Source organism: Gracilinanus agilis, chromosome 1 (genome assembly GCF_016433145.1).
Source record: "Gracilinanus agilis isolate LMUSP501 chromosome 1, AgileGrace, whole genome shotgun sequence".
Taxonomy (NCBI): domain Eukaryota; kingdom Metazoa; phylum Chordata; class Mammalia; order Didelphimorphia; family Didelphidae; genus Gracilinanus; species Gracilinanus agilis.
In genome coordinates this window covers 779,757,117-779,775,557 of record NC_058130.1, presented here as the reverse complement: position 1 = coordinate 779,775,557, position 18,441 = coordinate 779,757,117, and the positions used below count along the sequence as shown (strand labels likewise).

At 38.1% G+C, this 18,441-nt stretch overlaps 1 protein-coding gene across 1 annotated transcript in view; it reads left to right on the top strand.

Annotated features, from left to right (window-relative positions):
- Positions 1-560: 560 nt before the first annotated feature.
- LOC123232448 (solute carrier family 5 member 4-like) overlaps positions 561-18,441 on the top strand; it is a 55,846-nt gene continuing 37,965 nt past the window's right edge. Inside the window, exons 1-3 of the mRNA XM_044658896.1 lie at positions 561-695; positions 9,824-9,895; positions 11,160-11,264. Of these exons, the coding sequence (XP_044514831.1) occupies positions 561-695; positions 9,824-9,895; positions 11,160-11,264 (312 nt within the window). The remainder of the gene's footprint in view (positions 696-9,823; positions 9,896-11,159; positions 11,265-18,441) is intronic.

Sequence of the window (18,441 nt, the reverse complement as noted above, 5' to 3'; positions counted from 1 at the left end):
CTGATAAGGGGGAGAATGGCCAGAGGAGGCAGGGAAGGGCCCTGAGGCCATGTCCTTAGAGGACCTAGTGAAAGAAATGGGTATGTTTAAGTGGGAGAAGAGAAGACTCAGGGGGACATGAAGAGCTGTGCTCAATGAAGAGCTGTCATGCGGAGGAAGGGTTAGCTCTGCTCTGCCAGGTGCAATTTTCCCTTGTCCTCACCCCAGTTCCTGGGGAGTCTTCCCTCTCTCTCCTCCCCAACCTCCAAATCTCTTTCCTTTAATGAGCCACTAATTAGGGAAGCTTCCCCCTTTTCCTCACTCCTCTTCTTCGGAGCACAGAGACACCCTCTCCCCACACCAGCTGGGGCACTCTCCTCCTCTGCCCTGCCCTTCTTCTAGTCCCCCTCGGGATTGTGCCCTCCTCCTCTGCCCTCCCCTTGGCAGACCTGGGCTGATCATTAACACAGATGGCCAACAGAGCCTGGAGAAGAGCCACCATAAAGAGGTGAGCAGCGGGCTGTGGGCAGGTAGGGACTGGCCACCCCAAGAGTAGGAGAGTACTGAAGCCGGCTTTAGCTATGGACGCCACTGTGAGCCCCATTGTCTCCACTGGAACCCCCGCACCTCCCCACCCGTCGGACCGTATCAAGAATGCAGCAGACATCTCTGTCATTGTCATCTACTTCCTGGTGGTCTTGGCTGTGGGGATATGGGTAAGTGGGGGACAAGGCAGGGGGACAAGGCGGGATTGGTGGGTAGAAGGAGGCACAGCAGTGAGGAGGTGAGGGGACAGGATTCAGAGCACCCTCACTTATTACAGCATTATTATCAATGGGGCAAGCCTCTTCCTCCCTCTAGGCTGTTTCCCCAACTGTAAAATGAAAAGAATAAACTCCTGCCCCTGACATCTCATGGCCTCAAGCCTCTCTTTTCTCTGAGGTTACTGTGCTTGGACATCTTCTGCTCTAAAGTTCCTTTTACTTCCCATGCTCAGCAAGTCTATTCTTTGACTGTAGAGCTTTAGGAAGTGGGGATGAGGTAGGGAAGCTGGAGAATTGTCATCAATTTATCCCAGCAGTGGGCAGCCAGCTGTGTCCCTTTCTCTCCCCCAAACAAGGGGTAGGGCAAGGCATTTAATGTGGCAGACCAATGAGGAGAGATAAACTGCCTGTGAAGGAAAGGGAAAGGGTCCTGTCTATGTGTTCAGTGGGATGGGGAAGAAATGACCTGAATTCAAGAGTCTGGTTTTCTCATCCCATGTCCGTGGGAATTTGAATGAGTTTTTTCACCTCTTAAAGCCTCAGTTTCCTTATGTGTAAAATGGAGATAATCTCACCCATTCTATCCATCTGGCAGTCTTAAGGGACTGTAAAGCTCAATGTCAAGCTTCATAGAAATAGGAGGTATCTCAGGTTCTCCTTCAGGTCTTAGTTTCCTAATCTTTAAAATGAACAAGAGAAACCTTGTTCTACCTAGCGAGATAGACTTCCCTCAGGAAGCAGTGGGTTCTGTCTCACTAGAGGTCTTCAAGCAAAGGTTCAATGGATTATAGATTTGAAGAAGGAAGAGACTTCAGTGATCATCTCTTTCAAATCCCTCATTTTACAGATGAAGAATCTGAGATCTGAAGATTTAAGTGATATGATCAGAATTATGGATAGTAAAGATCAGAGCTGGGATTTGAACCCAGAATCTCCAACAGCAATCTAATGCTCTTTCCACATTAGAGCAGAGTTTATCCACCTCAACTATAAACAGATACCTGGAGGGTGAGACCCTTAGGCAAATTGCCTCATTCTATGGTCTCAAGCTCCTAAATCCTCCTGTTTTAATTCACATGATATAGACACCCCCTCACCTGCACCCAGTGAAACCACTCTCTTTCTCTCATCACCACCTGTCTTAGGTAAGCTCCTTCTCAAGTCCCTTCCATTTTGCTATCTAGTCTCCTCCTCCTCCCATTCTAGTTCCCAAATTCCCCTTGATCCCATATCTCTACTTGCTACACCCCTATATTCTGACCTGCACAAGACCTGGCTCCTCCTCCCTCCCCTCCCATCCCAGGAGACCCTGCATCCCTGGTCATCTTTTCCAGAGTTAGATGAACCTTTTCTCCTGCCCCGAGGAAACTGATCCAGGAAGAGAAGTGGAAAGACTCCTTGCTCACCATCAGCACTTCCAGACCATCCCCTCTGCCATCATCTCTCAACTATTTCTCCTTTTTGGAGGTTTATAGAAAGAAATTCCCCCTTCTATCCCATCCAGAGCCTGGCCAGCACTTACCAACTGACCCCTAGGAGGTCTGCACTTGTCTCACATTCTTTCTCTTCACTCCATCCCTGTCATTATCCTTGGGGACTTAGGTATACATGATGAGCAGCCTAGGTAGACTGGTCACCAGCCTTCCCTACTCTCATGACCTGCTCCTCCACTCCATACAAGATTGTCATAGCATCATAGATGAGGGGCTGGAACAAAACTTAGAGACCTATAAAGTTCACTCCCTTCATTTTATGCCTCAGGAAACTGAGGTCAAGGGAAGTGATTTGTCTAAAGTCACCTAGTAGTTGATTGCCTACAATTGTTCAACTTTCAGATTGAGAAATCTGAAATTTCTCTATGTAAGACCATTACTTCCTATGGGCACCTCTCTCTTTGTGCCTCACTCCTCCTAAGTCTATGCTTCATTCTCACCATTCTATCTAGTCCTTTGGCCATCACTCCTGCTCTGGCTTCCCTTTCCTCCCTTTCAATTCTTGATGTCATGGTTGGTTAGTCTGATACTCTCAAATCCCTTGCTCCTTTGTTCTGTTGATGTCCATGCCTCATCAACTCCCCACCTCCTCTACCCCTTCTATTCATGAGCTGCTGAACAGAATTAAAGAAAGTTATATGAAGAGTTCTGGGAGTGGAGCCAAGATGGTGGAGTGAACCAGAACAGCTCTATGTCACCATAAGAATCTTCTCTGACCAAGATTAAAATATCACCACAAAGCAAATACAGGAGTCAATGAACCAACAAAGAGACAGAGTGAAACAACTTTCAAGAAAAGAAAACCAAAAGGTAGGGAGAGAATATCTGAGGCACTGGGGTGAGAGAACAGCAGAGTCAGCAATAGGCTATAATAAGGAGGGAAGAGCAAACCAAGAGCAAGCCACATACACCACCCCTCTTCCTCACATCTGCTGTCCCAGGTTTGGAACCTAATCCCAAGCTAACATTCAAGATCATACCTGGGCAAATAGTGGTGCAAGCCAACCAACACCCCTTGAAATTTCAAACCTGTGGAGAAGTCCAGAGTCCTCGCCCAGGGAAATCTGGGCTGAAGTGGGCTGATCTGTGGGGGCCCAGACAGAAGCCAGGAATCCCAGTCTGGGCTTGGGATAAGAACATAGTTCACACTTTGGGGTGAGAACACAGTTCACATGGAGGGCCCCCAGTATCTTTTTGCCCAAAATTAAGGGTGGAGATCTAGGACAGGGAAATCAAGGATGTGCCTTATTGGATTAAGTACAGAGTGAGCCCAAAAAGTTGAGCCTAAGCCTGGGGCTAGAATTTGATCAGCTCCTGACCTGATCAAATTCAAAGTGAGATCAAAAGCTTATGGCCAAGCTTGAGGAAATTCTTTACGTTATCAGTATCTCAAGAGTCAATTGAATCAGAAGGGGGAGGGGGCTCTTAGAGCTCTCAGCCCTCAGACCATCACATCATCCTATAAGAACTGAGACTGGTAAAAAAAACCCAAATAAGCTAAAAATACCATTAAGGAAGGAATGAAATTTAAGAGGGTATCCCAACTTCCCAGAGAACAGAGTCTACCTTTAATAAGATGGGGAAAATGAGCAAACAACACAAAATCACCTAACTCTAAAGAATTTTTATGGAGACAAAGAGCAAGGTACAGACACAGAAGGGGACAGTGAAAGCAAAGGAAACACATGCAAAGTCCAAAAGAAAAATATGGATTGGACCCAGATTCTAGAAGAGACAAAAAAAACTTCAAAAATCAAATAAGATAGGCAGAAAAGTGGGAAAGAGAAATAAAAGTGATGCAAGCAGAAAGGAAAGTGATGCAAGAAGAAATGAGTCAATTGAAAAAGGAGAACCAAAAACTGACAGAGGAAAACTAGGTCTTAATAATCAGAGTTGACCATCTAGAAACTAATGATTTCATGAGAAACCAAGAAACAATAAAGCAGAATCAAAGGAATGAAAAAACAGAGAAAACATGAAATATCTTATTGACAAAACAACTGGCCTAGAAAATAGATCTAGAAGAGACTTTTGAGAATTACTGTACTACCTAAAGCCATGATCAAGAAAAACCTTGACTGCAAAATATATACCACAAATGTTAGATCCTCATGGTATTGGTAAAATTTAATCAGTGAAATGTTTCCTAAATGATGAAAGTAACATCTTAATTGTGCAAGACTTAGAAAATTCCTGATTATGATATCAAAATTCTGTATATACTATGTGTCTTGTTACCATTTATCCAGTTCCTGTCTGCAAATGATTACACTTTGAATTTTGCAGCTCAAGCTATAAATCTAATTCAGTGCTTACACAAGAGTGAAAAAGTTTCTTTAAACAACTGTGAGTTCAACCTACCACTAATCAAACTGGTGTTAGTGAAAATTTAATTCTAAATTATTAAAACAATACAATTGACCCTATATATTACATCATAGTACAAGAAATTACCAAAGATATTATAAGAAATTATCAAAGAAAACTGCCCAGAGATTCTCAAACAAGAAAGCAAAATCAAAATTGAAAGAATTCACAGATCATCACCAGAAAGAAATCCTCAAATGACAAGTTCCAGGAATTTAATAGATAAATTCAAGGGGCACCAAGCTAATGATAAAATCCTTCAAACAGCCAGAAAGAAACCATTCAAATACCATGGAGCTACAATCGGGATCACACAGGACCTAGTGCCTTCTATATTAAAGGATTGAAAGGCATGGAATATGATATTAAGGAAGGCAAAAGATTTGAGTTTACAACCTAGAGTCAGCTATTCAGCAAAACTGAGTATATTCTTTCGGGGGGGGGAGGGGAGAAATGGATATTCAATAAGATAGAAGATTTCCAAGCATTCCTGAGGAATTAGCCAGACCTAAACAAAAAATTTGAAGTCCAAACATGAGACACAAGAGAAGTCCAAATAGGTAACTAAGAAAGAGGAAATTTAAGGGACTCATTCAGGAAAGTTACACCACTGAGCCAAGTCCACCATAAATTTATGTTCTCTAACCTCAGCTGAGTTCTCACACAACAAATCAATTCTTCACTCCTCCCTGATTGAATTTCTATCTCACTCCCCACAGCAATTCTTCCAAACTTTCTCTTCTCTCCTTCAGCCTCCTACATTTCTTCTTTTTCCTGCCCCAACCTTGTCAGTGAATTTCATCACCTCATATATTATTGAGGAAAGAGAGGTTCTATGAGCTCCTTCTTCTCTGCTCGTTCACCTCACACATCTATCCTTTTCTCTTCACCCACGCCACAAACCCACTAGTGTGAGCCTTCATGATCTCTCTTCTTTCCTATTGCAATAGTGTCTCCCTGGATCTCTCTGCTTTCAGTCTGTCTCCTATCCAATCTATTCCTCCATACGACTGCTCAATTGATGCAGCTCGAACACAGATGTAATCATGTCCTTCTTCTGCTCAAGAAGCTCCTGTGGCTCCCTACTGAATCTAGGAAAAATAAAAACTCTTTTCATTGGCATGTAAAGCCCTTTATAATCTGGCTCCAGCTTCTCTTTCTGGGATGATTCCTCATTATTCCTCATCACATCCACTCCAGTTAAGTCAAAATGGCCCATCTGCTCTTCTCTATTCACCATAATATGTTTTTTTTTTATCTCTGTGACTTTGTACAGTTTGAGTCCCTACCTATAATGCCTTCCCTTATTATCTCTGTTTCTTGAAATCCTTCCTTGAAGAATCAATTTAAGTAACACCCCTGACTCTGGACCCCCATTCTGATCCCCAAGTTTCTACTCTCCTCCTTATAGATTATGCTACATGTATTTTTTGTTTACTTACCTACATTCATGTTGTTTCAAGATTAGATGATATAGGAGCAGCTAGATGGCTCAATATATATAACATTAGGTCTGGAGTGCAAATTTGGCTTCATATACTTCCTAGTTGTGTGACCCTTGTCAAGTTGCTTGACCCCAACTGCTCAACCCTTGCCACTCTTCTGCCTTAGAACCATTACTTAGTACCAATTCTAAGAAAGAAGGTAAGGGTTTGAAAAAATATTAGATGAGACAGTTTATATGGAGGGAAGAAGAGTTGCACCTACAGAAGGGCTCTTTTCTCCCAAGGAATGGCCAGGCTGGGCCAGTTACCTTGACTCTAACCAGATTCTGAGTTCAGGTCTAGCCTCTTACACACTCTGACTGTGACCACTCTTAATGCCCTCCTTGACTTTCTAAGATGTGGAGCCAGCGGCATCATGCATTGGCAGAGGGAACCTTCTATATCGATGAAATTATAAATCTAGACAGAAAAAGAAAAATATGATGTGAAGTTTTTCTTATGGCCAGCCAACACGGCTGGGTGGCTTCCTCCAGATGCTAGTCCAGGAGAAGAAATCATTCTTGAGAAAATTCCTTCATTAATTCATTTATTTGTTTGTTTGTTTGTTTAGATCTGGCTCCATTCACTCTATAGTTTTTGCATTCGCTTTGTCCTGAGGAAGGTGGCCCTTTCATAGACTCTGACAAGTTCTATACTTTCTTGTGGATGGGCGAATCCTCACCTGTCAATTTGGGGAAGAGCTGAAAGTTCGATGGACCATCTCCTAATTAGCTATCATCAATTAAAAATGCCTTGAGATATTCAAGGAAGGGCCTGAATAAGGATCTTCCCAAAATGTATCTATGTACCTGGGCCAGGAGTTTCCACTTGTATTATGATGGTTGAAAGACTCATTTGACCACAATTAGGAGATCTTGACCTGTCAATGAATAAATTATATTGAAATTAAGGAAAATCAGCATCTTGAGATAATTTTAATTGCTACATTCTGTAAGCTGGTTTTATAGTTGTTATGTTTTAATTAAAATGTGTCTAAATGTTGTGTTCTGAGGAGGAGAAAAAAGACATAATTTCCTTCTTCATATGTTACCAATATATTAATTATTAATTAACTTGAATAATAATAGCTACCATTTCTATAATTCTTTAAGGTTTCCTAAATAGCTTATTTGCATTATCTTATTTAATCCTAACAACAATTCTGTGAGCTGAATCTTATTATCAATATGGGGCAGCTAGGTGATTCAGTGGATAGAGTGCCAGCCCTGGAGTTAGGAGGATCTGAGTTCAAATCTTAATTCAGTGCTTATTGCCTGACCCTGGGTGGGTCATTTAACCTCTGTTTGCCTTTGTTTCCTCTTTCCTCATCAACAAAATGGGGGAAATTATAGCACCTACCTCCCAGGGTTGTTGAGAAGATCAAATGAAATACTCTTTGTAAAGTGCCTGGTACATGGTAAGCACTATGTAAATGGTAGCTATTATTTTCCATAATATTGGATAATTTGTTATCTATTCTTATTCCTAATAATATTGTTTTCTATAGTATAGTTATTATTTATTATTAGTGAGAAGGATAGCAACAGCTGGCATTTATATACAGTTTTAAAGTTGGCAAAGCACTTGGCAAACATTACCTCATTTGATCTTTACAACAACCCTAGGAGATTAGTGTTATTAGTATCTACATATTCTAGATGAAGAAATGGAGGCAGACAGAGATTAAATGACTTGCCCATGGTTGCATAGCTAGTAGATATCAGAGGCTGGATACCAACGTAGGTCTTCCTGACTCCAAGTCTGGTACTTTAGGCCAAAGATCAAGTAGTGAGATTCCTAGAGGTCAGAGCACCCTAGGACTAGACTTAGAAGGAAAATGTCCAATCCTTCATCTTATGGATGGAAGAAATTTAGAGATGGTAAGAGACTTGCCCAGGGTTCTAGTTCACGGTGGAGCCTGGAGTTAAATTTGGGTCCCTGGTCTCTGAGACCAGTGTTCTTCCCACTGTCCTATGCATTTAAAGCTGTCTTCAGCTGGGTAAGTCATGGACCCACTACAGAGAGACCCAGTTATTCCCCAGATGGGAGGAGGGTGCTTGGATGGATTTTGAAGCTTGCTATTGAAACTGCTCTCATGGAAGACTGGAGATTGACCTGTCACTATAGCCCCCTCGGGGTCAAAATTCTACTTTTGAACAATTACTATTCATCACTTAACATTTCTGGACCTCAGTTTCCTAATCTGCAAAATGAAGGGATTGGACTAAGTGACTTGTCCGTTTTCTTCTAGTGACCGGTCAGTCTATGATCCTATCAGGCTATTGCTATATGGATGAAGCCACAGGGGCATGACATGATTGCTGCTGGGGGATATTTCTTTTTGTTCTTTTGCTAGACCATGAGAGAAACATAGAGCAAACCTGGAGAAGGCAAAAGAGACCTTTCCTTTGAGCAGTTCAGGTTCAGAACGTAGGAGCTCAGGTTGTGGCGCCATTCCCAGGATCAAACTGAGTTTAGATTCCAATGCTGAACTGTCTCCACACGTGTCCTCTGAGGTCCCTCCTGAACAGAAGATTTTATACTGGAGGTTGAACATAATAAGGATTAGAAATCATACATTTTCTTGATAACCTCAATGGCAAATCAGTCTTTCTTAGTTTAATATAGCTTTAATATAGTTTAATTATAATTTAATATAGTTCAATTAATATTAATCAACAATAAATTAATATTTAATTAGTTTAAAAATAGTTTAATTAATTATAGTTTAATAACAGCTTAATTAATATTAATTAATGATAAATTGATAGTTAATTAATTTAAAATAGTTTAATTATATTTTAATATAGTTTAATTAATATTAATTAATAATAAAGTAATATTTAATTAACTTTAAATCATTAATTATAGTTTAATATAGTTTAATTAATAACAAATTAATATTTAATTGATTTTTAAATAGTTTAATTATAGTTTAATATAGTTTAATTAATATTAATTAATAACAAATGAATATTTAATTGATTTTAAATAGTTTAATTATAGTTTAATAATAATAAAATAATAGATTTCTATCAGAGGCAAAGTGCTCCTAAAAAGAGTTTTGCTCTCTAAAAAATATAAATAACTGAACCTATTTGAAGAGGAAGGAGACCAGAGTTAGAGAGGGAGGTTGGCATAGATGGCCCCTTCTGAGTCTTGAGATTCAGTGATTCTAGGTTTTTGAATGAAGCCCTACTGTGATGNTTTAATTGATTTTTAAATAACTTTAAATCATTAATTATAGTTTAATATAGTTTAATTAATAACAAATTAATATTTAATTGATTTTTAAATAGTTTAATTATAGTTTAATATAGTTTAATTAATATTAATTAATAACAAATGAATATTTAATTGATTTTAAATAGTTTAATTATAGTTTAATAATAATAAAATAATAGATTTCTATCAGAGGCAAAGTGCTCCTAAAAAGAGTTTTGCTCTCTAAAAAATATAAATAACTGAACCTATTTGAAGAGGAAGGAGACCAGAGTTAGAGAGGGAGGTTGGCATAGATGGCCCCTTCTGAGTCTTGAGATTCAGTGATTCTAGGTTTTTGAATGAAGCCCTACTGTGATGTGTTTCCAGAGCAGGAGGACTGGACGTTGGGGGGAAGAATCTCCCTTTGCTTCTCGGAGCGGCAGATGTCACCTCTCAGCAATCTGGGTGCCAGTTCTGTTGTATGTCTCCAGTTCTGTCCTGTCTGGTGACCTGTTTGCTCTTTTCTCATCAGGCCATGCTGAGGACCAGTAGATCATCAGTGGGAGGCTTCTTCCTGGCTGGCCGGGACATGGTGTGGTGGCCAGTAAGTATGTTCCCCTCCATCCCTTTGTCATTCATGTAAATACCAGCCATCAAAACCCTCTCCCAAGATTCAGTCTTGAGAAGCCTGAAGCTCAGGTGAAGAACTGAAATAAAAGAGAGAAGAGAAAGGAGAGAAAGGCTGGGCTTCACCTAGGACTGCACACAGAGCTTGACTTCCTTCTCTATTGTGCACTTGTTTAGAATGGAAGCAAGGAATAGGGAAAAGAAGACTTGAGTTCTTCCCCAATGACCAGGAGAAAAATACAGATGAGAAAGAAGGTGATGTGCTTGAGAGAGAGAGACTCAGTGAGGATGCCAATGGGCTCTGTCCCCCTACTCTGCCCTTTCTGCAGTTTTATTTCTTGATCCAAGATCTTTTGACCTCACCAGGAATCTGGGAGAAAAATGAATGAGAAAGGAAGGGCTATATGTCAGCTTGGGAGATCCAAGAGCCAGTGGCACATAGTAGACTGGCCAGAGTGACAAGGAGAAGTATCCAGTTACTATTGTCATGGAAAGGAGCCAAGCCATCAAGCTGGGATTAACAACCCCAAGAAAAGATGGGTTGGAATCCTACCTCTATTACTCACTAGCTGGGTAGTAACCCTCTCCTCTGTGGACTTCAGTTTCCTCTTCTGTAAAAGGAGGGAGTTGGAGTAGATATAGAAGGACCTTACTTTATGTGAATTCGATACATGTGAATTCAGGTATACATAACTGGCAATTTTAAAAAATAAAGGCAGAAAAAATACATAAAATCAAACATTTCAATTACATGTTAAATCCTCCTCAATTTCCCAAAGCACTTCACCCAGCCATGCCCATTCGCACTCTGAGAAGCATTCGTGTGTCATTACATTGTTTTGTTCCAAATATTATCAGCTCCCATATCAGTCTTCAACTAGAGTTCTCTCTTGTAACAAGCTGTATCCCCACCAGAGCAGCATTTTCAGTTTTATTAATGCTATTTAGTTATTAATAATGGCCCCAAAGAACAAAAGTAGTAATGCTATTGGGTCTGATAAGCCTAAGAAAAGTCATTAAGTGCCTTGTTATACACATATATGGAAGATTTATTAAATGATGTTTTGCTATTATGCCCAATCTTCAATTCATGTGAAGAGTTTGGGAATATAATGCCTGGATAAATGGAAGTCATATTCTATTCCCCCAAATCCCTTCTACTTCCCAAGATCCCACATTCCTATAAAAGGCTCCAGTGATTTCCCAAGCTGATTTCAACATGTTCTTCTTTTGTTTTTCAGATTGGCGCTTCTCTCTTTGCCAGTAATATTGGCAGTAGCAGTTTTGTAGGATTGGGTGGGACAGGGGCAGCCTCAGGAATCGGTGTTACACTGATTGAGACAAATGTAAGTGACACAACCTCTCTTAAGGTTACCCCCGTATATGTAGGAAGATATTCTTCTTAGTCTAAGAGAATCCTGTCTGCCAGTCAGTCAACAAACATTTATTAAGCTCTTAGAGTGTGCCAGGTCCTGTGCTGACCACCGAGGATACAAAGGAGCTGTAAAATGAGAGGATTGGATTCGATACCCTCAAGGAGCACTTCTAGCTTTGCAGAGTCAGAATTAGGCTTGGGGTAAGGAAAAACTTCCTAATAATTAGAATTATTCAGAAATGGGACAGTCTGCCTTGGAAGGTAGTGAGCTCCTCAACCCTGGAGGTCTCCAAGTGGAGGTTGAATGGGCATTTTCTATGGACGTTAAAGTGGGGATTTCTGGTGAATTCTGGATTAGAGATCCCTGAGGTCTCTGCCAGATCTGACATTCCAGAATTTTGAGTGATCCATTCATCTACCCTTCCCAACTCAGCTGTCCTCTAGTGCACTCCCATAAATCACCCTTTGCACCCTGACTTCAAGAAAGTACCCCTATCAAAAGAATCTGATCAACTAACACACACATGGTAACACATGATCACTTAAGAGACTGTTTCAACTAAATGGCATCACAATTTCCATTGACCTTATTTATTCAGTGGGTATTTATGCTACATACTGGAAATGTAGAAACAAGATCAAAGCAGCCCTTGCTCTCAAAGAGGGTACATTCTACTATGGGGTGGGGGACAATATCTTCCACTGCAAGAAAATTTTAGGGAGCACTCACAGCAGGAGGAGAGAGGAACCATCCAGGAGATAGTACTGACTGAATTTTGAAGGAAGTTAGCAGTCATCCTTCAGAGGCAGAGGGGAGGAGGAAGAGCATTTGGGGCAGGGGGAATGCCTTGTGCAAAGACAGAACTGGGATGTGGAAGATGTTCAAAAGTTGCAGCAAATCTGCCATTGTGGCTGTAGAAACAATGAATTTAGGGCAGAGAGAGGAAAAGTGATTCATTGAGAGTCACCCAGCCAGTGTCAGTCAGGACATGACCGCAGGTCTTCTAATTCTACTTCCAGAATTTTTTAAATTTAAATTTGTTCATTTTTTTTACATTAAAATGTCCAGTTAACTCCCTCCCTCCTTGCCCTCCCTTCAATAGATAAGGCATGATTTGATAGAAAACGTATGTATACATAAACTTATTTCCATTTGTCAGTTCTTTCTTGGAAGGTGGATATACCAAGTCATGCTTCAAACAACATTTCTGTTGCTGGATATAATGTTCTCTTGGTTCTTCTCTGTTCTTTCTTCATAATTTCATGGAGGTTTTTTCATGTTTTCCCAAAATTAACTTGCTAGTTCTTATAGCACATTAGTATTACATCACAATCAGACGCCACTCGTTTAGCCACTTTCCAAATGAAGGGCAGCCCCTCGGTTTCCAGTACTTTGCCACCACAAAGAGAGCTGCTATAAACAGTTTAGAACATATTGGTCCTTTTTTCTTTTTCCCTGATCACCTTAGAAAATAAACCTAATAGTGGTATTGCTGGGTCAAAAGGAATATGTAGTTTTGTAACTCTGTGTGTAATTTCAGATTGCTCTTCCAAATGATTGGATCGGTTCACAGTTCCACCAACAGTATATCAGTATCTCCATTTCTCTATGTCTCCTTCAATATTTGTCATCCCCCGCTTCTCATTTTAGCCAGTTTGACAAGCATGTGATTCAATTATTTGTGAATACCTTTGATTTCTTCATGCAAAAACTGCTCATATTTTTTGGCTATTCACTAATTTGGAATGAATAATATTCTTATTTATTTGACAAAGTTCTCTATATAGTTTAGATATGAAGCATCTGTGCAAGAAGCTATGTATAAAAATTTCCCCCAAATTTACTGCTTTCTTTCTAACATTGGATACATTAGTTTTATTTGTATTAACCTTTTTATTTTAATGTATTCAAAATTATTCATTTTTCATTTTACAATGCTTTCCATTTCTTCTTTATTCATAAATTTTTCTCCAATCTATAAATCTCATAGTAATATATTCTCTATTCTTTTAATTTGCTTATGATATTGCTCTTTATGCCTAGGCCATGTATCCATTTTGACCTTATCTTGGTTTATGGTATAAGATATTCATCTAAATCTAGTTTCTGCTGGGTTGCTTTCTAGTTTTCCCAACAATTTTTACCAAATAGTGAATTCTTATCCTAAAAACTTGGATCTTTACTTTTATCAAACACAAGGTTACTATAATTCTTTACAATTGTTTCTTGTTTCTCTGTTCTGTGGCACTGATCTGCTCTTCTGTTTCTTAACTAGTGCCAGATAATTTTGATAATTGCTTTATAATATAGTTTAGAATTTGGTACCACTAGACCTCCTTCCTTTACATTTTTTTCATTAATTCCTTTGCTATTCTTTTTTCAGATTAATTAATTAAAGATATTTTTCCATGGTTACATGATTCCTATTCTTTCCCTCCCCTTTTCCTTCCCCACTCCTGGAGCTGACAAGCAATTCCACTGGGTTATACATGTATCATTGTTCAAAACCTATTTCTATGTTATTCATATTTGCAGTAGAGCAATCCTTTAACATCAAAACCCTAATCATATCCCTATAAAACTACATGATTGATCATGTGTTTTTCTTCTGTGTTTCTGTTTCCACAATTTTTTTCTCTGGATTGGATAGCTTCTTTCTCATAAGTTCCTCTGGACTGTCCTGGGTTATTGCATTGCTGCTAGGAAAAAAGTCTATTACATTTGATTGTGCCAAAATGTATCTGTCTTTGTATACAATGTTCTCCTGGTTCTGCTCCTTTCACTCTGTATCAATTCCTGGAAGTCATTCCACTTCACATGGAGTTCCTCCTCTTCATTATTCCTTTCAGCACAATAGTATTCCGTATTCCATCACCAACAGATACCACAATTTATTGAGCCATTCCCCATTTGATGGACACCCCCTCATTTTCCAAATTTTTGCCATCACAAAGAGTGTGGCTATAAATATTTTTGTACAAGTCTTCTTCCTTATTACCTCTTTGGGGCACAACCCCAGCAGTGATATGGTGGATCAAAGGGCAGGAAGTCTTTTAAAGCCCTTTGGGCATAGTTCCAAATTCCCTTCCAGAATGGTTGGATCAATTCACACACTCCACCAGCAATGCATCAATGTCCCAATTTTGCCACAACCCCTCCAACATTTATTATTTTCCTTTCCTTTATTATTTATTATTTAATTTTTATTTTATTATAATTTATTATTATTTTCCTTTACTGTCATATTGGTCAATCTGCTAGGTGTGAGGTGGCACCTCAGTGTTGTTTTGATTTGCTTTTCTCTATTTATGAGAGATTTAGAACAATTTTTCATGTGTTTATTGATAGCTTTCATTTCCTTAACTGCCTATTCATGTCCCTTGACCATTTATCAATTGGGGAATGACTTGATTTTTTGTACAATTGACTTAGCTTCTTATAAATTTAAGAAATTATACTTTTGTCAGAGGTTTTTGTTATAAAGATTTTTCCTAATTTGCTGCTTCCCTTCTAATTTTGTTTGCACAAAACCTTTTTAATTTAATGTAATCAAAATTATTCATTTTACATTTTGTAATATTCCCTATATTTTGCTCTTAAATTCTTTACTTTCAATTCCTTTGATATTCTTGACCTTTTGTTTTTCCAAATGAATTTTGTTATTATTTTTTCCAGTTCAATCAAATAATTTTTTTGGTAATTTAACTGGGATGGCATCTAAGTAGCTTAGTTGAAGTAGGATTGTCATTTTAATTGTATTGACTGCCCACACATGAACAATTAATATTTCTTCAGTAATTTAAATCTGACTTTATTCTTACAAAAAGTATAATTATAATGTTCATATAGTCTTTGTGTTTATTTTACATAAAAGTATTTTATTCTATGTATGATCCTTTTTTAAACCATTTATTAATATTCATTTTTAACATGGTTACATGATTCATGCTCCTACTTTCCCCTTCACCCCCCGCACTCTCCCCACCCATGGCCAATGCATATTTCCACTGGTTTTAACATGTGTCATTGATGTATGATTCTTTTTAATGGGTTATCTCTTTCCCTTTTTACAGGATTTTGTTAATGATTTATAAAAATGCTTATATTTATACTGGTTTATTTTATATCCTGCTATATGGCTAAAATTATTGATAGTTTCAACTAATTTTTAGTTGAATGCCTGGGATTATATATATGTATATACATATATACATATATATCATATCATATTATCTGCAAAAAGGGATAGATCATTATCTCTTTGCCCATTCTGGTTCCTTCAATTTTTTTTCTTCTCTTATTGATATTGCCAGCACTTATAATATTATGTCAAATAATTTTAGTGATAGGAGGCATCCCTGTATCACTCCTAATCTTATTGGGAAGGATCCCAACCTATCCCTGTTAAAAATAATACTTGTTGACTAGAAGGCAAGATGGTGGAGGAGAGCAGAGAAGCTCAAAGTCACGATGAGCATCCTCTCCAACCAATCATAAATTAACACCACAAAACAAATACAGGAGTAAAGAAAAATGAGGTAAATTATATAACATAAAGAGGTGTGAAAAATTATTATGGGGAGGGGAGGATAAGGGTGGTGATGGGCAATGCTTAAACTTTACTATCATTGTAACTGGCTCAGAGAGGGGAAACAAATATATTCACTGGGGTATAGAATTATATCTTACCCTACAGAGAAGTAGAAGGGGAATAAGACAAGGGAAGGGGGAGGTAATTGGAGTGAGGGGGATATGGAGGGAGGGTGATAAAAATCAAAACACTGGTGAGGAAAAACAGAGTGAAAGGGAATAGAGCAGGATCAAAAGGGAAAAATAAGATGGAGGGTAATACACAGTTAGTAATCATAACTGTGAGTGTGAATGGGATGAACTCACCCATAAAATGGAAGCTGATAGCAGAGTGAATTAAAAAACAGAATCCTACTATGTGTTATTTACAAAAAAAAAACACATTTGAGGCAGGGTGAGACACACAGATTAAAGGTAAAAGGCTGGAGCAGTATTTATTATGTATCATCTAAAGTAAAAAAAACCAGGAGTAGCAATTATGCAGTAGCAAATAGCAGACAAAGCTAAAGTAAAAATTGATCTGATTAAAAGGGATAAGGAAAGAAATTGTGTCTTTATAAAAGGTACTATCAACAATGAAGTAATATCAATACTAAGCATTTATGCACCAAATGGTATAGCATCTAAAATTTTTTTTAAACCCTTACCTTCTGTCTTGGAGTCAATACTGTGTATTGGCTCCAAGGCAGAAGAGTGGTAAGGGTAGGCAATGGGCATTGAGTGACTTGCCCAGGGTCACACAGCTGGGAAGTGTCTGAGGCTAGATTTGAACCTAGGACCTCCCATCTCTAGGCCTGGCTCTCAATCCACTGAGCTACCCAGCTGCCCCCTAGCATCTAAATTTTTAAAGGAGAAACTAAAGGAGCTTAAGGAGGAAATAGATAGTAAAACCATAGTAGTGGGGGACCTCAGTCTTCCCCTATCAGAACTAGATGAATCAAACCAAAAAATAAATAACAAAGAAGTAAGGGAAGTGAATGAAGTGTTAGAAAAAATAGAGTTAGTAAATATCTGGAGAAAATTGAATAGGGATAAAAAGAAATATACTTTCTTTTCAGCAGCACATGGTATCCTATTGAAAACACTAGAAAGTATAGGAATAGAAGGGCCTTTCCTCAAAATAATAAACAGTGTTTATTTAAAACCATCAGTAAGTATCATTTGCAATGGAGACAAGTTAGAAGCCTTCCCAATAAGATCAGGAGTGAAGCAAGGATGCCCATTATCACCACTATTATTTAATATTGTACTAGAAATGCTAGCAATAGCAATTAAAGAAGAAAAAGAAACTGAAGAGATTAAAGTAGGCAATGAAGAAGCTAAACTATCACTCTTTGCAGATGATATGAAAGTATACTTAGATACGCCAAGAAAATCATCTAAAAAGCTAGTGGAAAAAATTAATAACTTTAGCAAAGGTGCTGGATACAAAATAAGCCCACATAAATCATCAGTATTTCTATATATTTCCAATAAAACTCAGCAGCAAGTTATAAAGAGAAACTCCATTTAAAATCACTCTAGACCAGTGATGAGCGAACTATGGCACATGGGCCAGATGCGCCCCTTGAAATGTTCTATCCAATCGCAGGACATTATTCCTAATCTGACGAATACAATGAGCAGGATACAATACAATGAAACTTCAAAAGACTTGCCTTAGAAACAGACTGACAGATGAGCATTTCTTTTCCTTTGGCCCCCTCTTTTAAGAGTTTGCCCATTACTGCTCTAGACAATATAAAATATTTGTGAATTTATCTGCTTAGACAAACTCAGGAATTATATGAACACAACTCTAAAACTCTTTTTATACAATTAAAACTAGATCTAAACAATTGAAAAACATTAATTGCTCATGGGAAGGATGAGATAATATAATAAAAATGACAATTCTACCTAAACTAATTTACTTATTCAGTGCCCTATCAAACTACCAAAAACCTTTATAGAATTAAAAAAAAATATGACAAAGTTCCTCTGGAAGAACAAAAGATCAAGAAGGGAACTGATGAAAAAAATGTGAAGGATGGAAGCCTAGCAGTATCAGATCTTAAACTGTACTACAAATCAGTGATCAACAAAACAATATGGTCCTGGCTAAGAGATATAAGGATGGATCAGTGGAATAGACTAGGGGTAAATAATCTCAGCAAACTAGTGTTTGATAAATCCCCAAATCCAAGCTTTTGGAAGAAGTACTCATTATTTGACAAAAACTATTGTGAAAATTGGAAAACAGTATAGGAAAAATTAAGTTTAGATCAACATCTCACACCCTGTACCAAGATAAATTCAATGGGTAAATGACTTAAATATAAAGAGTGAAATAATAAATTAATTAAGTAAACATAGAATAGTATACTTGTCAGAACTATGGGAAAGGAAGGAATTTAAGACCAAAGAAGAGACAGAAATATTACAAAATGTAAAATGAATAATTTTGATTAAAGTAAATTAAAAAATTTTTGTACCAACAAAACCCATGTAACCAAAATTAGAAGGGAAGCAACAAACTGGGGGGAAATTTTGTAACAAAACTCTCTAACAAAGGTCT